Here is a 25,012-nt window from a genome sequence, read left to right as displayed (position 1 = left end):
TGTACATATTCTTCATCCCTTTACACTTGTGTGTGTAAAAGGTAGTTGTTGTGAAATTGTTAGGCTAGGTTAGATTACTCGTTGGTTATTACTGCATTGTCGGAACTAGAAGCACAAGCATTTCGCTACACTCGCATTAACATCTGCTAACCATGTGACAAATAAAATTTGATTTGATTTGACTTTCTAGAAATCTGAAGTAATCTGATGATGGATAGTTTGTGCGTACCGCCATATTTGTTTTTTTCGTGTCAACCAAAGATAATAAGAGGAGACAAGATGAGTATGGTCTGTTTGCAGTATGCATGTTGAAGGGGATGTGTCATCTACGATAATTCACTTACCTTCATTCATTTCCGGAAGTTTACTCAACATTTGAGTGAACCATTCCTTCACCTTATTATAAAATATTTGGTCTGACAGACATTTACTTCACACCCAGAATGCATTGTATAATATCAACAAACATGGTGCCACACATACAGTGCCTTGCGAAAGTATTCGGCCCCCTTGAACTTTGCGACCTTTTGCCACATTTCAGGCTTCAAACATAAAGATATAAAACTGTATTTTTTTGTGAAGAATCAACAACAACTGGGACACAATCATGAAGTGGAATGACATTTATTGGATATTTCAAACTTTTTTTAACAAATCAAAAACTGAAAAATTGGGTGTGCAAAATTATTCAGCCCCTTTACTTTCAGTGCAGCAAACTCTCTCCAGAAGTTCAGTGAGGATCTCTGAATGATCCAATGTTGACCTAAATGACTAATGATGATAAATACAATCCACCTGTGTGTAATCAAGTCTCCGTATAAATGCACCTGCACTGTGATAGTCTCAGAGGTCCGTTAAAAGCGCAGAGAGCATCATGAAGAACAAGGAACACACCAGGCAGGTCCGAGATACTGTTGTGAAGAAGTTTAAAGGCGGATTTGGATACAAAAAGATTTCCCAAGCTTTAAACATCCCAAGGAGCACTGTGCAAGCGATAATATTGAAATGGAAGGAGTATCAGACCACTGCAAATCTACCAAGACCTGGCCGTCCCTCTAAACTTTCAGCTCATACAAGGAGAAGACTGATCAGAGATGCAGCCAAGAGGCCCATGATCACTCTGGATGAACTGCAGAGATCTACAGCTGAGGTGGGAGACTCTGTCCATAGGACAACAATCAGTCGTATATTGCACAAATCTGGCCTTTATGGAAGAGTGGCAAGAAGAAAGCCATTTCTTAAAGATATCCATAAAAAGTGTCATTTAAAGTTTGCCACAAGCCACCTGGGAGACACACCAAACATGTGGAAGAAGGTGCTCTGGTCAGATGAAACCAAAATTGAACTTTTTGGCAACAATGCAAAACGTTATGTTTGGCGTAAAAGCAACACAGCTCATCACCCTGAACACACCATCCCCACTGTCAAACATGGTGGTGGCAGCATCATGGTTTGGGCCTGCTTTTCTTCAGCAGGGACAGGGAAGATGGTTAAAATTGATGGGAAGATGGATGGAGCCAAATACAGGACCATTCTGGAAGAAAACCTGATGGAGTCTGCAAAAGACCTGAGACTGGGACGGAGATTTGTCTTCCAACAAGACAATGATCCAAAACATAAAGCAAAATCTACAATGGAATGGTTCAAAAATAAACATATCCAGGTGTTAGAATGGCCAAGTCAAAGTCCAGACCTGAATCCAATCGAGAATCTGTGGAAAGAACTGAAAACTGCTGTTCACAAATGCTCTCCATCCAACCTCACTGAGCTCGAGCTGTTTTGCAAGGAGGAATGGGAAAATTTCAGTCTCTCGATGTGCAAAACTGATAGAGACATACCCCAAGCGACTTACAGCTGTAATCGCAGCAAAAGGTGGCGCTACAAAGTATTAACTTAAGGGGGCTGAATAATTTTGCACGCCCAATTTTTCAGTTTTTGATTTGTTAAAAAAGTTTGAAATATCCAATAAATGTCGTTCCACTTCATGATTGTGTCCCACTTGTTGTTGATTCTTCACAAAAAAATACAGTTTTATATCTTTATGTTTGAAGCCTGAAATGTGGCAAAAGTTCGCAAAGTTCAAGGGGGCCGAATACTTTCGCAAGGCACTGTAGCTAGCAAATAGCTTAGCATTAGCTCATTATAATCAGTACAGCCTTCAAAAAAGTATTTTATTTGTCACCAGTACTTGAAAACATGTGAATAAAACTGTAAATACATTATGCTCCATACATACATACATACATACATACATACATACATACATACATACATACATACATACATACATACATACATACATACATACATACATACATACACACATACATACACACATACTGTATGCTACAGTAGAAACAACAACACGATATACAGAAAATAAGGCACTTACTTTGATAGGAATGCACAGAAGTTATTATTTGTAAGGAAAACATCAATGCAACAATGCAAGCACCAGCAAGAAAATGTGCCAGTTCGTGCAAGACTGTGCATATGTCTGCATACATGATGTGCGGGGGAAGGGTTCTCCTTGAAGAGGGAAGTATGTTCAGCTCAGTAAAGCCTCAAACATAAATTGTCCGCAACACTGAAATGGGCTACTTCTATGTGAATTAATGAGGAGGCGGAACAACCCTCAAATCAAACTGTTAGAAAATACGACTTGTTAGAAAATAACTAGATATTGACAAGTTGAAGCATAGTCTATAGATAATTAGCAGGCAGCGCGTATTAACTGTCCTGTTGCGTAACAATCACATTTGTGACTCACAACCTGGATTCAGTCTTATGTAGCAACGTTTGGGTTTCTGTTTTTTTACATTGGATAAAAGTAGAGACTCAGAGCTACAAAATGGTATATCATACACTGCATTTGAGGAGACAATGGGAATGTAATTCTGCTTTGAAAGTTGATCAACTTGTAAACTCACTTTTGAGAAAACCGTCTTTCAATGTTTTGGTTCTACTATTGGAGAACCCTTCTTTGTCTACACCCATTCAGCATTGCTCACAGCCTCTTAAGCCGTAGCCCCACCCATCTCTTTAAGGGTTTTGCCGAGTGTTCTGTATTAACTTGCCAGCTACATCCATACATCTAAGAGAGAGAGAACAGCTCACTGTGATTTTGCGTTCAGGGCGCACACTGGACGCTCTGGCCAATAAGTAGGGTTGTTCCGAAAGCTGTGACCTCACAACTACAGTCAAGCACCCAAGCTAGCTACTTCCATACACATAATGAGAGAACACCCCACTCTGACCGTCTCTCGCCCTAGCAGAGCTGGTTAGGCTTTTTTCATGTTATCCAGAGTGCTGGTAACTAACTGTGCTGCTGGCAGCAATTGAATTACGCTTTGTTGCCGACGACGTTTACTGACACCGGACATATTCAACGGGTGTTGAGCGTTCAAATATGTATCAGATATTATGTGCTCTGGCACAATAAGACAAGAGTCTTTTGTTAAGAAATGTAACTAGAGAGCTAGCTAGGTAAACAATGAATCCCAATGCATGACGTAACGTTAGTTAGCGAGCCAGCCAGCTAATGTTAGCTAGCCTGCTATCAGTACACTTTAACTTGAAATGAAAATACTTTAGAGTGGACTCTTTTGTTAAGACATGTAGCTAGTTAGCTAGCTAAACAATGGACCATAATCACAATTTATGATGTTACTACCCTGCATGAATCTGCAGGTAGCTAACCAACCAGGTTCTATGGCTATAACTAGTCAAGCAAATGTGTCTGAGATACGAACAATAAGATCATACACGTAACGTTAGCTTGCAACCCAGCCAGCTAACGTTAGCTAGCTAACAGTACACTTGAAATTAAACCACTTTCTGTCAAAATTAGAAACGTGTAATATCTAAACATTTTACCAGTATACATCACGGTTGGATGCGTCTCCTGTCTGATGCCATACATGGTTGCCTTATTTTGACGATGTAATCCAGACTGGTGTTTTTTCCATCTCCTTTGCTTTCATACCCGAATTTCACTGATTTCAAAACTCAGTCCTCCAGAAAGTGGAGAGCATACACAAAACGATAGCTAGCGAGCCAGCCAGCTAATGTTAGCTAGCTAACAGTACACTTTAACTTGACATTAGGTTTATGCAGTTTTACTATATGATACATTTAAAAAAAAGCTGCGTTCTACACAATTATCTATTATTGGTAGACCAATCCAAATTCATCTCTCGGCATGTCCAGCCCACTCACTCTCAGCCAATCATGGCAGGCGGGAAGGTTGTTTGCTTTTTCTGTGGCTAAACCAACTAGGTTCGTAATTTAACAATTTTATTCGTATTTACAGATGGCATACGTACACAAGTTCACATGTTCGAGAAGGCATTTCTGCCAAAAAACGCATGTTGATAAAAAAAAATGTTTACGTTCAAACAGCTCTCCTGTGATGTTGTGACTTGCGACATACGCCTAGTTTCCTGAATCAGGTCACATTTTGGAACAGTGAGTGTATTCTGACATAAAACTATCAACGTGAGATATATGGAACTCACGTGTGAAAAGGTTAAAACAGTTAAAATACTTAAATCTTAAAAGGAAAAAAAATAATAAAATGCTGGTCTTTCAGTCTTCCACTGCTACTTGTTATGCAATGTATACATCTACTCACCTATCATTCAAAGCCATGACAACAGGATCAGTATGAGCATGTCAACTAACTGCTGATTGTGAGTTTTTCAGGGGAAAATTCATTATTTTTAGTCTATGGAAATACTGAGCCTGCTTTCTTTTGAACCTGCTGAATGTGCCCCATACATATTCAGAGCAGGATTGGACAGCACACACATGCTAACACATGTATTTGTTGTATTGGATAATAACTTCAGAATCCAGACCAAATGGGATATACAGTGGGGCAAAAAAGTATTTAGTCAGTCACCAATTGTGCATGTTCGCCCACTTAAAAAGATGAAAATTACAGGCCTCTCTCATCATAGGTACACTTCAAATATGACAGACAAAATGAGGAAAAAAAATCCAGAAAATCATTTTTTATGAATTTATTTGCAAATTATGGTGGAAAATAAGTATTTGGTCACCTACAAACAAGCAAGATTTCTGGCTCTCACAGACCTGTAACTTCTTCTTTAAGAGGCTCCTCTGTCCTCCACTCGTTACCCGTATTAATGGCACCTGTTTGAACTTGTTATCAATATAAAAGACACCTGTCCACAACCTCAAACAGTCACACTCCAAACTCCACTATGGCCAAGACCAAAGAGCTGTCAAAGGACACCAGAAACAAAATTGTAGACCTGCACCAGGCTGGGAAGACTGAATCTGCAATAGGTAAGCAGCTTGGTTTGAATAAATCAACTGTTGGAGCAATTATGAGGAAATGGAAGACATACAAGACCACTGATAATCTCCCTCGATCTGGGGCTCCACGCAAGATCTCACCCCGTGGGGTCAAAATGATCACAAGAACGGTGAGCAAAAATCCCAGAACCATACGGGGGGACCTAGTGAATGACCTGCAGAGAGCTGGGACCAAAGTAACAAAGCCTACCATCAGCAAGGGCATTGAAGATGAAACGTGGCTGGGTCTTTCAGCATAACAATGATCCCAAACACTCCGCCTGGGCAACGAAGGAGTGGCTTCGTAAGAAGCATTTCAAGGTCCTGGAGTGGCCTGGCCAGTCTCCAGATCTCAACCCCATAGAAAATCTTTGGAGGGAGTTGAAAGTCCGTGTTGCCCAGCAACAGGCCCAAAACATCACTGCTCTAGAGGAGATCTGCATGGAGGAATGGGCCAAAATACCAGCAACAGTGTGTGAAAACCTTGTGAAGACTTACAGAATACATTTGACCTCTGTCATTCCCAACAAAGGATATATAACAAAGTATTGAGATAAACTTTTGTTATTGACCAAATACTTATTTTCCAACATAATTTGCAAATAAATTCATAAAAAATCCTACAATGTGGTTTTCTGGATTTTTTTTCTCATTTTGTCTGTCATAGTTGAAGTGTACCTATGATGAAAATTACAGGCCTCTCTCATCTTTTTAAGTGGGAGAACTTGCACAATTGGTGGCTGACTAAATACTTTTTTTGCCCCACTGTATGTAGCCTCGTTTAAATGTCTCTTCTCACAACATTAAGATGGATTGATAATATATTATAGAATGCATGTCACATTGACAATACCTGTGGGAATCTGTAACAAGTAGATCTTGGTTGAAATACTATTAAAAATCATTCAAATACTTTTAGCTTTCTCTTTAGCCTGCCTGGAGTGCCAGATGGGCAGGGTTTGCACTTTTGATACTCTATCGGTTCCATTGCTCCAGAAAAGCTCAATCAAGCCGAGCTAAAGTATTTGATGTGATTTGATCTGATTACAATTACATAAATATATAAATATATATGTATTTGTAATAATGACACTTACAACAATACATAATTAACACTTTAATTATTAACTTAATATAAAACATAAATACAAATCTATTTAGTCTCAAATAAATAATGAAACATGTTCAATTTGGTTTACATAATGCAAAAACAGATTGTTGGAGAAGAAAGTAAAAGTGCAATATGTGTCATGTAAAAAAGTAACGTTTAAGTTCCTTGCTCAGAACATGAGAACATATGAAAGCTGGTGGTTCCTTTTAACATGAGTCTTCAATATTCCCAGTTAAGAAGTTTTAGGTTGTAGTTATTCTAGGAATTATAGGACTATTTCTCTCTATACCATTTGTATTTCATATACCTTTGACTATTGGATGTTCTTATAGGCACTTTAGTATTGCCAGCCTAATCTCGGGAGTTGATAGGCTTGAAGTCATGAACAGTGCTGTGCATCCCAGCATTGCTAAGGGCTGCTGTTTGAATTAAAGCTTACGAGCCTGCTGCCTATCACCGCTCAGTCAGACTGCTCTATCAAATATCAAATCATAGACTTAATTATAATATAATAAAAACACATAAATACGAGCATTAGGTCATTCATATGGTCAAATCCGGAAACTATAATTTCAAAAACAAAACATTTATTCTTTCAGTGAAATACTGAACCGTTCCGTATTTTATCGAACGGGTGGCATCCATACGTCTAAATATTGCTGTTACAATGCAAAACCTTCAATGTATTGTCATAATTATGTAAAATTCTGGCAAATTAATTACGGTCTTTGTTAGGATGAAATGGTCTTCACACAGTTCGCAACGAGCCATGTGGCCCAAACTGCTGCATATAGCCTGACTCTGCTTGCAAAGAACGCAAGAGAAGTTACACAATTTCCCTAGTTAATATTGCTTGCTAACATGAATTTCTTTTAACTAAATATGTAGGTTTAAAAATATATACTTGTGTATTGATTTTAAGAAAGGCATTGATTTTGATGGTTATGTACATTGGTGCAACGTCAGTGCTTTTTTCACGAATGCGCTTGTTAAATCATCACCCGTTTGGCGAAGTAGGCTGTGATTCGATGATAAATTAACAGGCACCACATTGATTATTTGCAATGCAGGACAAGCTAGTTAAACTAGTAATATCATCAACCGTGTGTAGTTAACTAGTGATTATGTCAAGATTGATTGTTTTTTATGAGATAAGTTTAATGCTAGCTAGCAACTTACCTTGGCTCCTTGCTGCACTCGCGAAACAGGTGGTCAGCCTGCCACGCAGTCTCTTCGTGGAGACTCATGCAATGTAATCGGCCATAATCGGCGTCCAAAAATGCCAATTACCGATTGTTATGAAAACATGAAATCGGCTCTAACTAATCGGTCATGTCGATTAATTCGGTCGACCTCTAGTGTAGACATTCAAAAGACACTTCTATGGGATTCAATCATGATTGGATCTGGCTGTTGATGTGATTTCAAATAGTATCTGATTACAATTCCATTAAACATTGGACTCTATCCACAGTCTACTATTGGAATGTGTCCTGTGAGAGAGTTTTGCCCTAAATGAATGAGATTGAAGGTCTTTGACCAGGTGTAGATGTTCAAAAGGCACTTCTTTGTGATCCAATGATTGGATCTGGCTGAGTTCCCTTAGCGGTGGACTAAAAAGATTTTTGTCTGTGTTGTCGCCAAATGTACAAATACATTGGTTGTTTATTGCCATAATGGGAAATCCAATCAAAAAATGTGATGACCTATTTCAATGCCATGCCAGTGATTCCTGGATGATACATTATATTTCCCTCACATCAAGAGTGACTTAGAAGGGTTAAGTGCCTTGCTTAAGGGCACATCAACATATTCTTCACCTAGTCAGCTCAGGATGCAAACCAGCAACCTTTCAGTTACTGGCCCCACGCCCTTAACTGCTATGCCACCTGCCGCCGTAGATGATTGGATTAGTTCTATGGTTCAAAGGGTTTTCATAGATTTCATCCAAACCCATTTTCTACTAAATACTGTATATACACTGAGTATACAAAACCTTAAGGAACCCTGCTCTTTCCATGACATAGACTGATCAGGTGAATCCAGGTGAAAGCTATGACCCCTTATTGAAGTCAGTTGTTAAATCCAAAGTCTTGAGAGAATTGAGACATGGATTGTGTATGTGTGCCATTCAGAGGGTGAATAGGCTAAACAAAAGAGGACCACCGGGTTGACATTCACTCTCTATGCTAGCTATCATTGTATTTTTGGCAGTTTTTTTACCCAGGAAAATCCGTCATCAACATGATTACCTTTTCCAATGGAACATATTTATTCCTGAAGGGTTTCACACACAAATGTCATATAAAACCACAGTGGAGGCACTAGTTATTTTGATTGTATGGGAAATGTCTGAATGCAAAACAGTCACAGAACACCCTGTACTGTAATGTAAAGCCCCTACAGGGCTGCGCACTCATCTTTGTATTGAAACAACAACATGCTCTTTCCCTTGATGAATGACAAACAGTCTACCGTTTATATCACTTGAATTGATGATGGATTTTAAAAAGAAATTCAGACGGAATTGAGATCGTTCCATAGTGTTAAGTAATGTCCGTATCAGAATATGAATGTCGACATAAGCCCTCAGATAAACAGTAAAACTGTAAGCAGCTTTTTTTATTGGCCTGCAGGTCCCAGATCTGTTGATATCATCTCAACTACTTGTCATGCTAAACATGATAACACAAACAGATCTGTGACCAGGCCAGCTTTTCGTTTGCTTCCTGCTATCTTCCATGACCACATGGAGGAGAAAGAGACGGAGAGGGCTTTTCCGATGCGGGCAAGGAAAAGCCCCTAAAATATTCCAGAAACATCCAAAGTGTGTCAATCAGGGTTGGGCTGGCTGTGAGGTGTGCAACTGCTGTGTGTGTGTGTGCATGCAGCTGAGCATGTGTCTCCACTGTCTTGACAGTTACCTTTCCTGACAGAGAGAGAGAGAGAGAGAGTGAGAGAAAAGAAGAAGAGAAAGGAGAGAAAGAAAACACCCCAACATCAAGTACACAGTGATTGTTCCATTTATCCCAGGAGTAACCCTATTGTAAAACAAAAACGAAACAAAAAAACGCAATTTCAGCTCAAGAGAAAAAGGGTTGTAATCTTTTAGATGTGTGTGAAGGTTTTGAGAGAGCGGGCAAGGGGATACCCCTATTGCGTAAACAAAAATTTCTACTCAGCAAAAGGGAGGATTTGATGTGTGATTGTTGTGTATGCAGAAAGAGGGATGCCCCTACAGCTGCAAAACCACTGCAGCTATATCAACTGTTAGGTGTGAAGGGTACCCTGCCTGGCTCTTCATTTGCAGTGAGAAAGAGGAATACACCTTCAACTGCACAGGATGCTGTTTTGAAAAAGCACCCAGTGATTTTCTCAGTACAGTATATCCAACCCCCTCTCTATTCAGCAACTGAAAGCCTTACGTATCATATGTCTGAGAATACGCCTTATTCTCAATAATGGTGCCCTAGTAACACCCACAGCTTTGCTTGTTCTGTACATGTAGCATACCATCTTACATCCCGCTGTTGGCTTGCCACTGAAGCTAAGTAGGGTTGTTCCTGGATCGAGACCAGATGCTGCCAGAAGTGGTGTTGGATGGCCAGTAGGAGGCACTCTTTCCTCTAATCTAAAAAAAGATCCCATTGCTGTCTTTCAGATGGGACATTAAACAGGTGTCCTTACTTGCTGTGGTCACCAAAGATCCCATGGCACTTATTGTAAGAGTAGGGGTGTTAACCCTTGTGTCTTGGCTAAATCCCATCATCCCCAGCTTCCAATTGGCTCATTCCTCTCTGCTGTAACTATTCCTTGGGTTGTTGCTGTAAATGAGAATGTGTTCTCAGTCAACTTACCTGGTAAAATAAGGTTTTAAAAAACATGCGAGAGAGGCCAGTAGCCTTATATATGGGTTGAAAATGACACATCTGGGCACTGTTACGTGTCTAAATTGGAATGCAGTACCTTAACATGTTAAAAAATGGCAGGCCCTGTGTTTCATAGCACTGTATGGGTTTTGACTGACAGCCGTTCTGAATTTGAGCACCACACGCAACAAGAAGTTGCCCCCATCCCTCATGCTAATTGAGCAACTTTATCAAAATATTGGTTGTCTGAGCGAGGGAAATGCTGTAAATTAAGAGGACTCAATATATTTTGAGAGATGAGATGTTGAGGAGTATAATAAATACCGCTTCGATGACATAAAAGCAAGCCAAACACCAGTCCAAATGTGCACTTCACATTTCCATATCATAAAACTCATGTAATATACAGTGTCAACGTTCATGAAGACTATGGTTGTTGTTCAGTTACCAGATGACATGGCGTCATACCCTGTTGTTGTTCTGAACAGAATGAGCCTGGTTGTTGTACAGTTACCAGATGACATGGTGTCATACCCTGGGTTGTTCTGAACAGAATGAGCCTGGTTGTTGTACAGTTACCAGATGACATGGTGTCATACCCTGTTGTTGTTCTGTACAGAATGAGCCTGGTTGTTGTACAGTTACCAGATGACATGGTGTCATACCCTGGGTTGTTCTGAACAGAATGAGCCTGGTTGTTGTACAGTTACCAGATGACATGGCGTCATACCCTGTTGTTGTTCTGAACAGAATGAGTCTGGTTGTTGTACAGTTACCAGATTACATGGTGTCATACCCTGTTGTTGTTCTGAACAGAATGAGCCTGGTTGTTGTACAGTTACCAGATTACATGGTGTCATACCCTGTTGTTGTTCTGAACAGAATGAGCCTGGTTGTTGTACAGTTACCAGATGACATGGTGTCATACCCTGGGTTGTTCTGAACAGAATGAGCCTGGTTGTTGTACAGTTACCAGATTACATGGTGTCATACCCTGGGTTGTTCTGAACAGAATGAGCCTGGTTGTTGTTCAGTTACCAGATGACATGGTGTCATACCCTGGGTTGTTCTGAACAGAATGAGCCTGGTTGTTGTACAGTTACCAGATGACATGGCGTCATACCCTGTTGTTGTTCTGAACAGAATGAGTCTGGTTGTTGTACAGTTACCAGATGACATGGTGTCATACCCTGTTGTTGTTCTGAACAGAATGAGCCTGGTTGTTGTACAGTTACCAGATTACATGGTGTCATACCCTGTTGTTGTTCTGAACAGAATGAGCCTGGTTGTTGTTCAGTTACCAGATGACATGGTGTCATACCCTGGGTTGTTCTGAACAGAATGAGCCTGGTTGTTGTTCAGTTACCAGATGACATGGTGTCATACCCTGGGTTGTTCTGAACAGAATGAGCCTGGTTGTTGTACAGTTACCAGATGACATGGTGTCATACCCTGGGTTGTTCTGAACAGAATGAGCCTGGTTGTTGTACAGTTACCAGATGACATGGTGTCATACCCTGGGTTGTTCTGAACAGAATGAGCCTGGTTGTTGTACAGTTACCAGATGACATGGTGTCATACCCTGTTGTTGTTCTGTACAGAATGAGCCTGGTTGTTGTACAGTTACCAGATGACATGGTGTCATACCCTGGTGTTGTTCTGAACAGAATGAGCCTGGTTGTTGTACAGTTACCAGATGACATGCTGTCATACCCTGGGTTGTTCTGAACATACTGAGTCTGGTTGATGTACAGTTACCAGATGACATGGTGTCATACCCTGGGTTGTTCTGAACAGAATGAGCCTGGTTGTTGTTCAGTTACCAGATGACATGGTGTCATACCCTGGGTTGTTCTGAACAGAATGAGCCTGGTTGTTGTACAGTTACCAGATGACATGGTGTCATACCCTGGGTTGTTCTGAACAGAATGAGCCTGGTTGATGTACAGTTACCAGATGACATGGTGTCATACCCTGGGATGTTCTGAACAGAATGAGTCTGGTTGATGTACAGTTACCAGATGACATGGTGTCATACCCTGGGTTGTTCTGAACAGAATGAGCCTGGTTGATGTACAGTTACCAGATGACATGGTGTCATACCCTGGGTTGTTCTGAACAGAATGAGTCTGGTTGATGTACAGTTACCAGATGACATGGTGTCATACCCTGGGTTGTTCTGAACAGAATGAGCCTGGTTGATGTACAGTTACCAGATGACATGGTGTCATACCCTGGGTTGTTCTGAACAGAATGAGTCTGGTTGATGTACAGTTACCAGATGACATGGTGTCATACCCTGGTTGTTCTGAACAGAATGAGCCTGGTTGTTGTACAGTTACCAGATGACATGGTGTCATACCCTGGGTTGTTCTGAACAGAATGAGCCTGGTTGTTGTACAGTTACCAGATGACATGCTGTCATACCCTGGGTTGTTCTGAACAGAATGAGCCTGGTCGATGTACAGTTACCAGATGACATGGTGCCATACCCTGTTGTTGTTCTGAACAGAATGAGCCTGGTTGATGTACAGTTACCAGATGACATGGTGTCATACCCTGGGTTGTTCTGAACAGAATGAGTCTGGTTGATGTACAGTTACCAGATGACATGGTGTCATACCCTGGGTTGTTCTGAACAGAATAAGCCTGGTTGATGTACAGTTACCAGATGACATGGTGTCATACCCTGGGTTGTTCTGAACAGAATGAGCCTATGTTTGTCTATCGTGAATTAAATTCACTGTGAAACACGCACCTGGGTGCACGCATAACTCCTTTCCATGCACACCAAAATTACAGTCTGTTGCCCTGTGAAAAGCCCAGAACTGTAAGATCGTAATTTATAACTTAGCTAGTCATGTTGGAAATAGAACAAGCTTTCAAATGATGCCCATCTTACCCAGATTACGATTTATAATGGACCGGTTTTGAATTGCGTAAACAAAAACAGTAGTGTTGTGGTGACGGGGATGCTGGGTTGTGTTCCAAACAAACAACTACAAGTGTCTTGTTCTAGTTCCTCTACAGCACAGTAAGGGGAGCTCAAAACAAGCACCTTATAGTTGAAGACTCTTCTTTGAGTCACTTTGGAGAGCTGGGTAGCCACTTGGAGACACAAATTAGTCCTCTCACTCAAACCCTGTAGCACCCACACCACCCTTTCCAGGAATATTCTTATCACGTTACTGAATGTATCCAGAGTATTTTCAGATTTCGTTATTGACAAATGCGGCAAAAAGTACAGTAAATGTAAAATGCACATAAAATCAACAGTGTACTGTTTGGATTCAGTTTTGTGTCAGCTGGACTGTTGTGTCCTCAACTTCAGTTTAATAATTTCCCCATAATCTCTGAACAGTTCCCTTTCAATTGCTACCATGCTTATGTGTGAGCTTTTCATATTTCTTCTGTAAGAAACATTTCAATGCAGTCCTATCCATATAGGCCAATTCCCACAAGTATAAAGGGTTAACATAACATTTCACGGCCACACATGTAGCGGCGTATGCGAATGTCTGCCATCAATTGGCAATCGTGAATAATGTATTGAATATTCAGTCTGAGGACCTACGAAGGCTTGCATAATAGATAGGAGTAGATTTCTTTAGCTCCACTCATATAGAAGGACTGAAGTGTTCCAATTCTGCCATGATGAGAAAGAATGCCTGTGGCTTCTATCTCACATTTAAAGGCATTTAAAGGGATCACAAATTACAGAAATACAAGTGGCCAGGTAAACAAAAACAAAGCCTGGATTGCTGTCTTACCTTGTTCATAGACTCCTGACAGGGTAAGGGAACCAATATGTCATTGGGTAGCTGCTGGATTTGCATTTCAGCTATGGTTTTGCTGGTTTTCTCTGTTTTTTTTAATCAAACTGGTGTCACTTTGGAAATAGTGTGGAAATTAGTCCCTGGGCTACAGTATACAGTGCATTTGGAAAGTATTCAGACCAGTTGTCTTTCTCTACATTTTGTTACGTTACAGCCTTATTCTAAAATTGATTAATAAAAAAAATCCCCTCATCAATCTACACACAATACCCCATAATGACAAAGCAAAAACAGGTTTTTAGAAATGTTTTCAAATTTATTAAAAATATAAAACTGTAATATCACATTTACATAAGTATTCAGACCCTTTACTCAGTACTTTGTTAAAGCACCTTTGGCGGCGATTACAGCCTCGAGTCTTCTTGGGTATGACGCTACAAGCTTGGCACCTGTATTTGGGGAGTTTCTCCCATTATTCTCTGCAGATCCTCTCAAGCTCTTTCAGGTTAGATGGGGAGCGTTGCTGCACAGCTATTTTCAGGTCTCTCCAGAGAAGGTCATTCGGGTTCAAGTCCGGACTCTGTCTGGTTCACTCAAGGACATTCAGAGACTTGTCCCAAACTCCTGTGTTGTCTTGGCTGTGTGATTAGGGTTGTTGTCCTGTTGGAAGGTGAACCTTTGCCCTAGTCTGAGTTCCTGAGTACTCTGGAACAGGTTTTCATCAAGGATCTCTCTGTACTTTGCTCCATTCATCTTTCCCTTGATCCTGACTAATCTCCCAGTACCTGCCGTTGAAAAACATCCCCACAGCATGATGCTGCCACCACCATGCTTCACCATAGGGATGGTGCCAGGTTTCCTCCAGACGTGACGCTTGGCAGTCAGGCCAAAGAGTTCAATCTTGGTTTCATCAGACCAGAGAATCTTGTTTCTCGTGGTCTCATAGTCATTTAGTGTCTTTTGGCAATCTCCAAGTGTGCTGTCATGTGCCTTTTACTGAGGAGTGGTTTCCGTCTGGCCATTGTACCATAAAGGCCTGATTGGTGGAGTGCTGCAGAGATGGTTGTCCTTCTGGAAGGTTCTCCCACCTCCACAGGGAAATTCTGGAGCTCACCTCCCTGACCAAGGCCCTTCGCCCCCGATTGCTCAGTTTAACTGAGTGGCCAACGAGTCTTGGCTTGGTTTTTGTTCTGACGTGCAATGTGCCAAGTGTATGTCTTATCTTCTCTTTTAAATCACTACTTTCAAACAGTATCCCATTAATAGACAGCACAACAAAAAGAGCAAATAATCAGAACACTATCTGATATGTTTAACTGTGGGACCTTATGAAGACAGGTGTGTGCCTTTCCAAATCATGTCCAATCAACAGACTCCAATCAAATTGTAGAAACATCTCAAGGATGATTAATGGAAACAGGATGCACCTGAGCTCAATTTCGAGTGTCATAGTAAAGGACCTGAATAGTTGTGTAAATAAGGTATTACAGATTTTTATTTTTAATAAATTAGTAAAAAAGGTATTTCCGTTGTCTTTTATACATTTTATACATTTGCAAATATTTCTAAAAACCAGTTTTCACTTTATCATTATGGGGTATTTTGTGTAGATTCCTTAGGAAAACATATATTTAATCCATTTTAGAATGAAGCTGTAAAGTAGCAAAATGTGGAAAAAGTCAAGGGGTCTTAGTACTTTCTGAAGGCGCTGTATATCCTTGCTCCTTACACATAAACGCAAACGCAGACAAAATCAAAGACATTAAATGTAGAACTGTAACATTTTAGTCATTTGTGACCGATCACCTTGATTCAGTCTTATGTAGCAAATTTAGAAATTGTGTTTTTACATTGGATTGGATAAATGCAGAGCCACAGAGCTACAAAATGGTATATCATACACTGCATTTGTGTAATTCTGATTTGAAAGTTGATCAACTTGTAAACCTCACTTTTGAGAAAATTGCCTTTGAATGTTTTCTCTACACCCATTCAGCATCGTTCACATCCTCTTAAGCTTTAGCCCCACCCATCTCTTTAAGGGTTGATCCATGCATTCTGTACTAGAAACAGCAGTCAAGCACCCAAGCTAACTGGCTAACTTGCTAGCTACTTCCAGACACAAATGAGAGAACTGCTCACTGAACATTACTCGCCCCAGCAGAGCTGGTCAGGCTGTTATGTTATCCAGAGCGTTGGTGACTGCAACTGTGCTGTCAGATTGTCCATTCGTAAATTCAGCGCACACTAAACACTTAATTGATTGCTAGCTATTTCCAGACACAAATGAGAGAACACCCCACTCTGACCAGTTTACTCGCCCTAGCAGAGCTGGTTAGGTAGTTTTCATGTTAACCAGAGAGTTGGTGACTGTAACTGTGCTGTTGGCAACAATTGAATTACGCTTTTTTGCCGACGTTTACTGACACCGGCCTTATTCAATGGGGTTGAGTGTTCATAAATTCATCAGTTATTCTGTGCTCTGGCACACTCAGACGAGAGTGCACTAAAATCGGAGTAGATTGCCAGACTAAATTTAGGAACTCACCCAAAATGGTTACTTGCATAGTGGAGTCTTCTGTTAAGACATGTAGCTAGCTAGCTAAACAATGGACCATAATCCCAACTCATGACATTACTACCCTGCATGAATCTGCAGGTAACTAACCAACCAGGTTCAATGTTAGCTAGCTAACATTAGGCTATAACTAGCTAAGCAAATGGCTCTGAGATACGAATAATACGATCATACACGTAACGTTAGCTAGCAAACCAGCCAGCTAATGTTAGCTAGCTAGCTAACAGTGCACTTTAGCTTGAATTGAAAATTAATTACAAATGTGTAATATCTGAAATACACCTAGCTAGACTATCTTATATCTTATACATCATTGTTGGACGCTTCTCCCTGTCACAGATGCCATGGTTGCCCTTAGTTTGAAGATGTAATCCGGAGACGGGTGTTTTCTCCATCTCCTTATCTATCATACTCTGTTTCCACTGATTTCAAAACTTGGTCCCCCAGAAAGTGAAGAGCAGTTCTACTAAGCAATATATTTTTTCAAAAGCCACGTTAGACAGGATTACCTACACATATTAACCAGCTCAAATAGACAGTAGCGTGCTATATGGCAGACCAATCCGAACTCATCTCTCTGCATGTCCAGCCCACTCATTATCTCAGCCAATCATGGCTAGCGGGAAGGTTGCCACCTTTTTCTGTGGCTAAACCAACTAGGCTCGTAATTTAACAATTGTATTCATATTTACAGATGGCATTCAAGTTTGATATTAAGGCACAGGAAAGTTCACATATTCCAGAAGGCATTTCTGGCAAAAAAAGATTACGTTCAAAGGGCTCTCCTGTGAAGTAGTGACCCGCGACATACGCCTAGTTTCCTGAAACGGGTCACATTTAGCAGACACTCTTATCCAGAGTGACTTGCAGTTAAGTGCCTTCCTCAAGGCGACCATTTGGGTTCTGGCCCAATGCTCTTAACCACTAGTCTACCTGCTGCCCCAGGACACACACACACACACACACACACATCTGCTCACACAGTTGTGCACACACACACACGCCTCTGCACACTGTGTGCTAGTGCAGCGAGCTCTCAGCTCTGTCTCCATTTTAATTATTACAAATCGGCCTCTGCTGAACTGTCTGAGGAATCAATCTCACTCTCTGAGATTGTTTTAAACGCTGCTGATCAAAGTCTTTAATTGATTGGAGGAGGCCATCTTAGTGTTTCTGCCTGGTTGTTCTCACTCAAGGGGATTGTGCTCTCATTAAAAATCCATGTGAAAGTGTGTGTGTGTGTGTGTGTGTGTGTGTGTGTGTGTGTGTGTGTGGTGTGTGTGTGTGTGTGTGTGTGTGTGTGAAACTTACTCGTCAGCCTGAAGTGTCCCCACATCAGCCTGAAGTGTCCCCAGCAAATAGCTACCTTTTTGCGTGGTGGCGCTGACTGTTAAGACGCTTCATGAGGTCACATGTGCTAGCAAAGCAGAGGTCCAAAGTCCACGCCAGGTATGTGCCAAATTGGGAGGAAGTGGTACTAACTAAGCAAGCATCACTATGTCCTTTACTTGTGCTGGCCTATGAAGTCTTCATAATTGTAGATATCAATTCATGACATCTGAAAATCCTGTGGTCTCTATGCTGGCTCAGCGTTAGTGTCCCATACTCTTCAGTCAGAGAGAGAGGGCGATGTCAGGAGTTTTTGTCAATTGCTTTGGTGCTATTTTCACAAGTAGGTGGTTAATTTTCAAAACTCCATACTGGTAAAACTTGTAACGCCTAAGTATTATATTCAAAACCTTTTATTGTGCATTCATTTTGTTTGGAGACATTTTTCACCACACAACCATTGATCCAAAAACAGTGAAATATCTTGAGAACATTATTTGAATCACCAAGCCACAACATGATATCTGTTTTTACAACCAGTTAATCCAATAGCATTGCCCTTTGAATGTAACATGCTACAGTACTGTAAATTACAGTACATGACACTGTTTTCACATTAGGCAAAACACTTGCACTACCCATCAAAATGTAACATCACATTTCCGTAATTTCTATCCCATGTGTGATCAATCAATCAATAAATCAATCAATCAAATGTATTTATGAAGCCCTTTTTACATCAGCTGATGCTGCAAAGTGCTTATGCAGAGACACATCACCCCAAAAAACAAAGTGCAAGCAATGCAGATGTAGAAGCACAGTGGCGAGGAAAAACTCCCTGTAAAGGCAGGAACCAAGGAAGAAACCTAGAGAGGAACCAGGCTCCGAGGGGTGACCAGTCCTCTACTGGCTGTACTGGGTAGAGAGGAACCAGGCTCTGAGGGTGACCAGTCCTCTACTGGCTGTACTGGGTAGAGAGGAACCAGGCTCTGAGGGGTGACCAGTCCTCTACTGACTGTACTGGGTAGAGAGGAACCAGGCTCTGAGGGGTGACCAGTCCTCTACTGACTGTACTGGGTAGAGAGGAACCAGGCTCTGAGGGGTGACCAGTCCTCTACTGACTGTACTGGGTAGAGAGGAACCAGGCTCTGAGGGGTGACCAGTCCTCTACTGGCTGTACTGGGTAGAGAGGAACCAGGCTCTGAGTGGTGACCAGTCCTCTACTGACTGTACTGGGTAGAGAGGAACCAGGCTCTGAGGGGTGACCAGTCCTCTACTGACTGTACTGGGTAGAGAGGAACCAGGCTCTGAGGGGTGACCAGTCCTCTACTGGCTGTACTGGGTAGAGAGGAACCAGGCTCTGAGGGGTGACCAGTCCTCTACTGACTGTACTGGGTAGAGAGGAACCAGGCTCTGAGGGGTGACCAGTCCTCTACTGACTGTACTGGGTAGAGAGGAACCAGGCTCTGAGTGGTGACCAGTCCTCTACTGACTGTACTGGGTAGAGAGGAACCAGGCTCTGAGTGGTGACCAGTCCTCTACTGACTGTACTGGGTAGAGAGGTTAAGAGAACACGGCCATTAAGGCCAGATTGTTTATCAAGATGTTTGAACGCTCATGGATTACATGTTGTTTTTTCTTCAACTTTATTTAACCAGGTAAGCCAGTTAAGAACAACTGACCTGGCCAAGATAAAGCAAAGCAGTGCGACAAAAACAACAACACAGAGTTACACATGGGATAAACAAACGTACAGTCAATAACACAACAGAAAAATCTATATATAGTGTGTGCAGATGTAGTAAGACTAGGGAGGTATAAGGCAATAAATAGGCCATAGTGGAGAAATAATTACAATCTAGCATTAACACTGGAGTGATAGATATGCAGATGATGATGTGCAAGTCGGGGGATACTGGGGTGCAAAAGAACAAAAATAACAATATGGGGATGAGGTAGTTGGGGGGGCTATTTACAGATGGACTGTGTACAAGTCCAGTGATCGCTAAGCTGCTCTGACTGCTGATGCTTAAAGTTAGTGAGGGAGATATGTCTCCAGCTTCAGTGATTTTTGCAATTCGTTACAGTCATTGGCAGCAAAGAACTGGAAGGAAAGGAGGCCAAAGGAGGTGTTGGCTTTGGGGATGACCAGTGAAATATACCTGCTGGAGCGCGTGCTGCGTATATTGGTTCCTGACTTCCCTGAAAAGTTGCATATCGCGGGGGCTATTCAATGCTAATGCATTATGCCACAGAATGTTTTGTGATGGTCAAGGGCAGTCAAGTCTGGATTGAACCAAGGGCTATATCTGTTCTTAGTTCCACATTTTTTGAATGGGACATGCTTATTGAAGATGGTGAGGAAAGCACTTTTAAAGAACAACCAGGCATCCTCTGCTGACAGGATGAGGTCAATATCATTCCAGGAGACCCGGGCCAGGTCGATTAGAAAGGCCTGCTCGCTGAAGTGTTTTAGGGAGCGTTTGACAGTAATGAGGGGTGGTCGCATGACTGAGGTCCCATTACGGATGCAGGCAATGTGGCAGTGATCGCTGAGATCCTGGTTGAAGACAGCAGAGGTATATTTAGAGGGCAAGTTGGTCAGGATGATATCTATGAGAGTATCCATGGTTACGGATTTAGGGTTGTACCTGCTAGGTTCCTTGATAATTTGTGTGAGATTGAGGGCATCTATCTTAGATTTGGAAAGGTGGATATTAAAACACCGCCCCATTTGGCAGTTCTATCTTGATGGAAAATATTGTTGTTGGGGATGGAAATTTCTTAATTTTTGGTGGCCTTCCTAAGCCAGGATTCAGACAGAAGGACGTAAAGGCTGGTGGAGTGTGCTAAAGCAGTGAATAAAACACATTTAGGGATGAGGCTTCTGATGTTAACATGGATGAAACCAAGGCTTTTACGGTTACAGTTACGGTTAAAGTCAACAAATGATAGTGCCTGGGGAATGGGTGTGGTACTGGGGGCTACAGGGCCTGGGTTAACCTCTACATCACCAGAGGAACAGAGGAGGAGTAGGATAAAGGTACGGCTAAAGGCTAAAAGAACTGGTTGTGTAGTGCGTTGGGAACAGATAATAAAAGGGGCAGATTTCTGGGTGTGGTAGAATAGATTCAGGGAATAATGTACAGACAAAGGTATGGTAGGATGTGAGTGCAGTGGGGATAAACCTAGGCAATGAGTGACGATGAGACAGCTTGCATCTCTGGAGACACCAGCTAAGCCAGGTGAGGTCACCCCATGTGTGGGGTGTGTGACAAAAGAGCCATCTAAGGCATGTTGAGCTGGACTAGGGGCTCTACAGTGAAATAAAACAATAACTAACCGAAACAGCAGAAGACAATGCGTATTGACATTAGATAGAGGCATGTGTAGCCGAGTGATCATAGGGTCCAATGAGCAGCAATAGGTGAGTCCGGGAGCCGTTCGGTAGTCGCTACTATGCTAGCTGAGTGGGAGGCACGGCGTTCAGAAAGCTACCGGTCCGGGGCTAGCAGATGGGTCTTCAGGAAACATCGCAACGGAAAAGCCTGTTGAAACCACATCGGACGATTACGTCGGCAGACCAATCGTGATGGATCGGCTGGGCTCCGTGTCGGCAATAAAAGGTCCAGACCAATTGGCAAAAGAGATATTGTATTCCACGGATTAGCGGGTATACCTCTTCGGCTAGCCGGGAGATGGGCCTAGCTCGAGGATAGCTCAATGCTAACTGGTGCTTCGGGACAGAGGCGTTAGCCAGCGGTATCCACTCGGTTTCAGCTAGCTAGCTGAGATGATCCGGTGTAATGGCACAGAGTGGCAGGAATCCGGTGATGTGGTGGAGAAAAGCAGTCCGACATGCTCTGGGTTGATATCGCGCTGTGCAGACTGGCAGGTATTGACCGAGCTAAAGCTGGCTGGTGTCCAAGCTAAAGGTGAAGACCGCTAGCCGTGGCTAACAGTGACTACTATCTAGTTAGCTGGTTAGCCTCTGATGGAGGGTCCTGTTATAATGTATAAAAATAGCAGATCCGTACCACATTGGGTGAGGTGGGTTGCAGTAAAGTATATTTAGATCGTAGGTGGAAAGTGAGATTAAAATATATATGAAAAAAATGATGAAACCGACTATTTACATGGGACAAGACGGGATAAGACAAACACACGTTTGACTGCTACGCCATCCTGCAGGATGACCAGCAGGGTCAGATAATAATCACAGTGGTTGTAGAGGGTGCAACAGCTCAGCACCGAAGGAGTAAATGTCAGTTGGCTTTTCATTGCCGAGCATTCAGAGGTTGAGACAGCAGGTGCGGTAGAGAAAGAGAAAGAGAGAGAGAGAGAGAGAGTCAAAAACAGCAAAAAAATAAATTTATTTTTCAGATATAATTACAACATAGGTGAACTGTAATCAAATGAAACAAATGTTTAGTAGGCACTAGTTTGCATCAAGCATGTCTTGAGCATAGATTCTCATTGACCTTGCAGTAAATGTCCTCATTGTTCATGCACCTGGGGAAAAAACCTTTTGGCATGGAGAATCAAAGCCTGACATAGGTCTGAATTTATGTCATGGTACTCTCATTGGGATGGTAATCATACACCTTCCACCTGTATTGTAATTATGTATTGTATTTTACACTATTGTAGTGGTTGTGTGTGGCACTAGCAATACCAGAGTTGTGGGTTTGATTCCCACTGGGGTCACATACAAAAATGTGTGGACTCGAAGTTGTCACTTTGGATAAAAGCACCTAATATGCATTGGCAATTCTACCTTTTTTACACACACACACACACACACGCACGCACGCACGCACGCACGCACGCACGCACGCACGCACGCACACACACACACACACACACACACACACACACACACACACACACCCACACACATGTGATTATTCATCTCCTCAGGGCTTAGTGAGAATCAAATCTGGCCTGATAGCTGTCTCTACGATAAGGCTAATGTGGAAGGCATTAGGCCCTTGGGTAGACCACACACACACACCCACACACACAGGATGCACACATCCACACATACAGGTGAAACACACATACAGGCAGCACACACACACACACACACATGCTAAGGTGTTGTATATAGATGAGTGCATTATGTTCATTTCTGTGGAAAATGTGCATGTATAAAGAGTTCATGGCCTCCCAATGTGGTGGGTGGAAGCAGCTCTTAAAAGCGTACTACCTGTTCCAATACCAACATCTCACTCAAACATTCACGTTTAACTACAGGAGCTAAGACAATTGTTTCAGTTAAATTATTCTGATTTGAAAATGACTTGAACATCCGCTTGAACTCTTATCTGTAATTATGAATGATAAAATAGACTTTAAACCAGAGTACTCCCCCTGCTCTATTAAGACAGTAAAGGCCATATTATCCCCCAATTCACATGACAACCCTTTGAGGAATTTACAGTGCAACATGAGCCACGGTTTCCCCTCACAGAGAAGACAACTGAAGAGGGTGCTGTTGAGTTTGCTATCATATTAATTTCATCACATTTGATTGGGCCGATTTCTGCGTAAGGCATGGCTTATATGCAGTACATTTTAGCTACATGATTTGCCTCTGAAAATTCACAATGGTCATAAAACAATCATAAAGAGTTAGGTACTTTGTTTTATGGAATGGTTTTCAAACCAGACACAAACAGTGGATTATGAAACAATATATTCAAAAAATTTCCACATAAGAATGGTTTGGTTGCTCTTTACTCTGTGATCCTTTACCTCTCTTCTCTACATTTACAGTATATGACAGTTCATATAGAGATTTGAATATTTGCTCTATGTCTATGTATATATGAAGTGTTTCTTTGGTGCAGCATTTGTGTGGTAGAGTCCTCTTCTCTCTCCTTCGGTTGAAAGTATAAATGATCTTGTGCTGGTCTGACTACTTGTATACTGTTGCTAACCTCTCTCTCTCTTTTTCTCCCTGCTTCCCTCTCTCTCTCTCTGTGTTTCAGATCCCCAGCTCAAGGGTATAGTGACCAGGTTATATTGCAGGCAGGGATACTACTTGCAAATGAACCCAGATGGTTCTCTCGATGGGACCAAGGATGACAGCAGTAACTCCTGTGAGTATACAGTCTCTTTATCTATCCTGCTACAGCAGTGGATCCCAACCAGGGGTACTAGGACCCCTGGAGGTACTTGGCCTATCCACAGGGGGTACTTGAGAAGACTCATGAGACCACAGACCTACTGGTAAAATGCACATGAGGGGGTACATCAGGGGTACTCCAGGCGGAGCAAAAATCAGTTGGTGGTACAGCAACCGAAAAAGGTTGGGAACCACTGCTACAGGGTCAACAAGTTGTCAAATTGCATACATTCGTGTGAAACTGTTTAGTATGCATGGCCAATACTCCATTCTAAGTAGTATGCAAGTCTAGATATTATGCAAGTCTAGATACCACAGCTACTGTGGTGTCTCATAATCGGCAAATTAAGATATTTTTTTTATATATGTTGTATGATTTGAGATAAATAATGGTCAATTGTTTACACGTGGTTGAGGTTGATAAATCTATAATTTTATCTGTCCATGATGACAATCTATAAAATCAAAATGCTGAGCTTGTCAACACATTGATTTAGTCTCCCAACCTCACCTGTATTATATAGAAAGCAGATGGGTTCTTCTCTCTGAGATGGAAAGTGGTCCAAGAAACAGTGGGCTAGCTCGAGAGAAGAGAGTATTCTTAGCTCTTCGCTGGCACAGCTTCCTTAGTGCTTCAGGCTAGCTGGTTAATTTGATTTCAGTATGTGGCGCTAACTCTAGCTTGACACTGCTTTGTCTCTGTGTCTGTCACTAGGAGCAGAGATGACACGTGTCGCTTCCATAGACCTATAGAACCTTGTTTATGGATATACAAGAGGCACCTACACATACACACATGCACACATGATAGAGTTCATAAATAATATGGTATGAAATATAATTAAATACGTGAATATGTTATGTTACTAAAGCAATGATTGGAAGATCAATAGTCAG

General features: G+C 41.7%; 1 protein-coding gene across 2 annotated transcripts in view; it reads left to right on the top strand.

The window, feature by feature from the left end:
- fgf14 (fibroblast growth factor 14) overlaps positions 1-25,012 on the top strand; it is a 305,742-nt gene that overhangs the window by 209,677 nt on the left and 71,053 nt on the right. For both annotated transcript variants that reach the window (XM_024388653.2, XM_024388654.2), the window contains exon 2: positions 23,979-24,089. In XM_024388653.2, the coding sequence (XP_024244421.1) occupies positions 23,979-24,089 (111 nt within the window). The remainder of the gene's footprint in view (positions 1-23,978; positions 24,090-25,012) is intronic.

The sequence above is a fragment of the Oncorhynchus tshawytscha genome, linkage group LG26, assembly GCF_018296145.1.
Source record: "Oncorhynchus tshawytscha isolate Ot180627B linkage group LG26, Otsh_v2.0, whole genome shotgun sequence".
In the NCBI taxonomy this organism is placed as follows: Eukaryota; Metazoa; Chordata; class Actinopteri; order Salmoniformes; family Salmonidae; genus Oncorhynchus; species Oncorhynchus tshawytscha.
The sequence above is the reverse complement of the archived record's forward strand: the minus strand, read 5'-3'. Positions and strand labels throughout refer to the sequence as shown.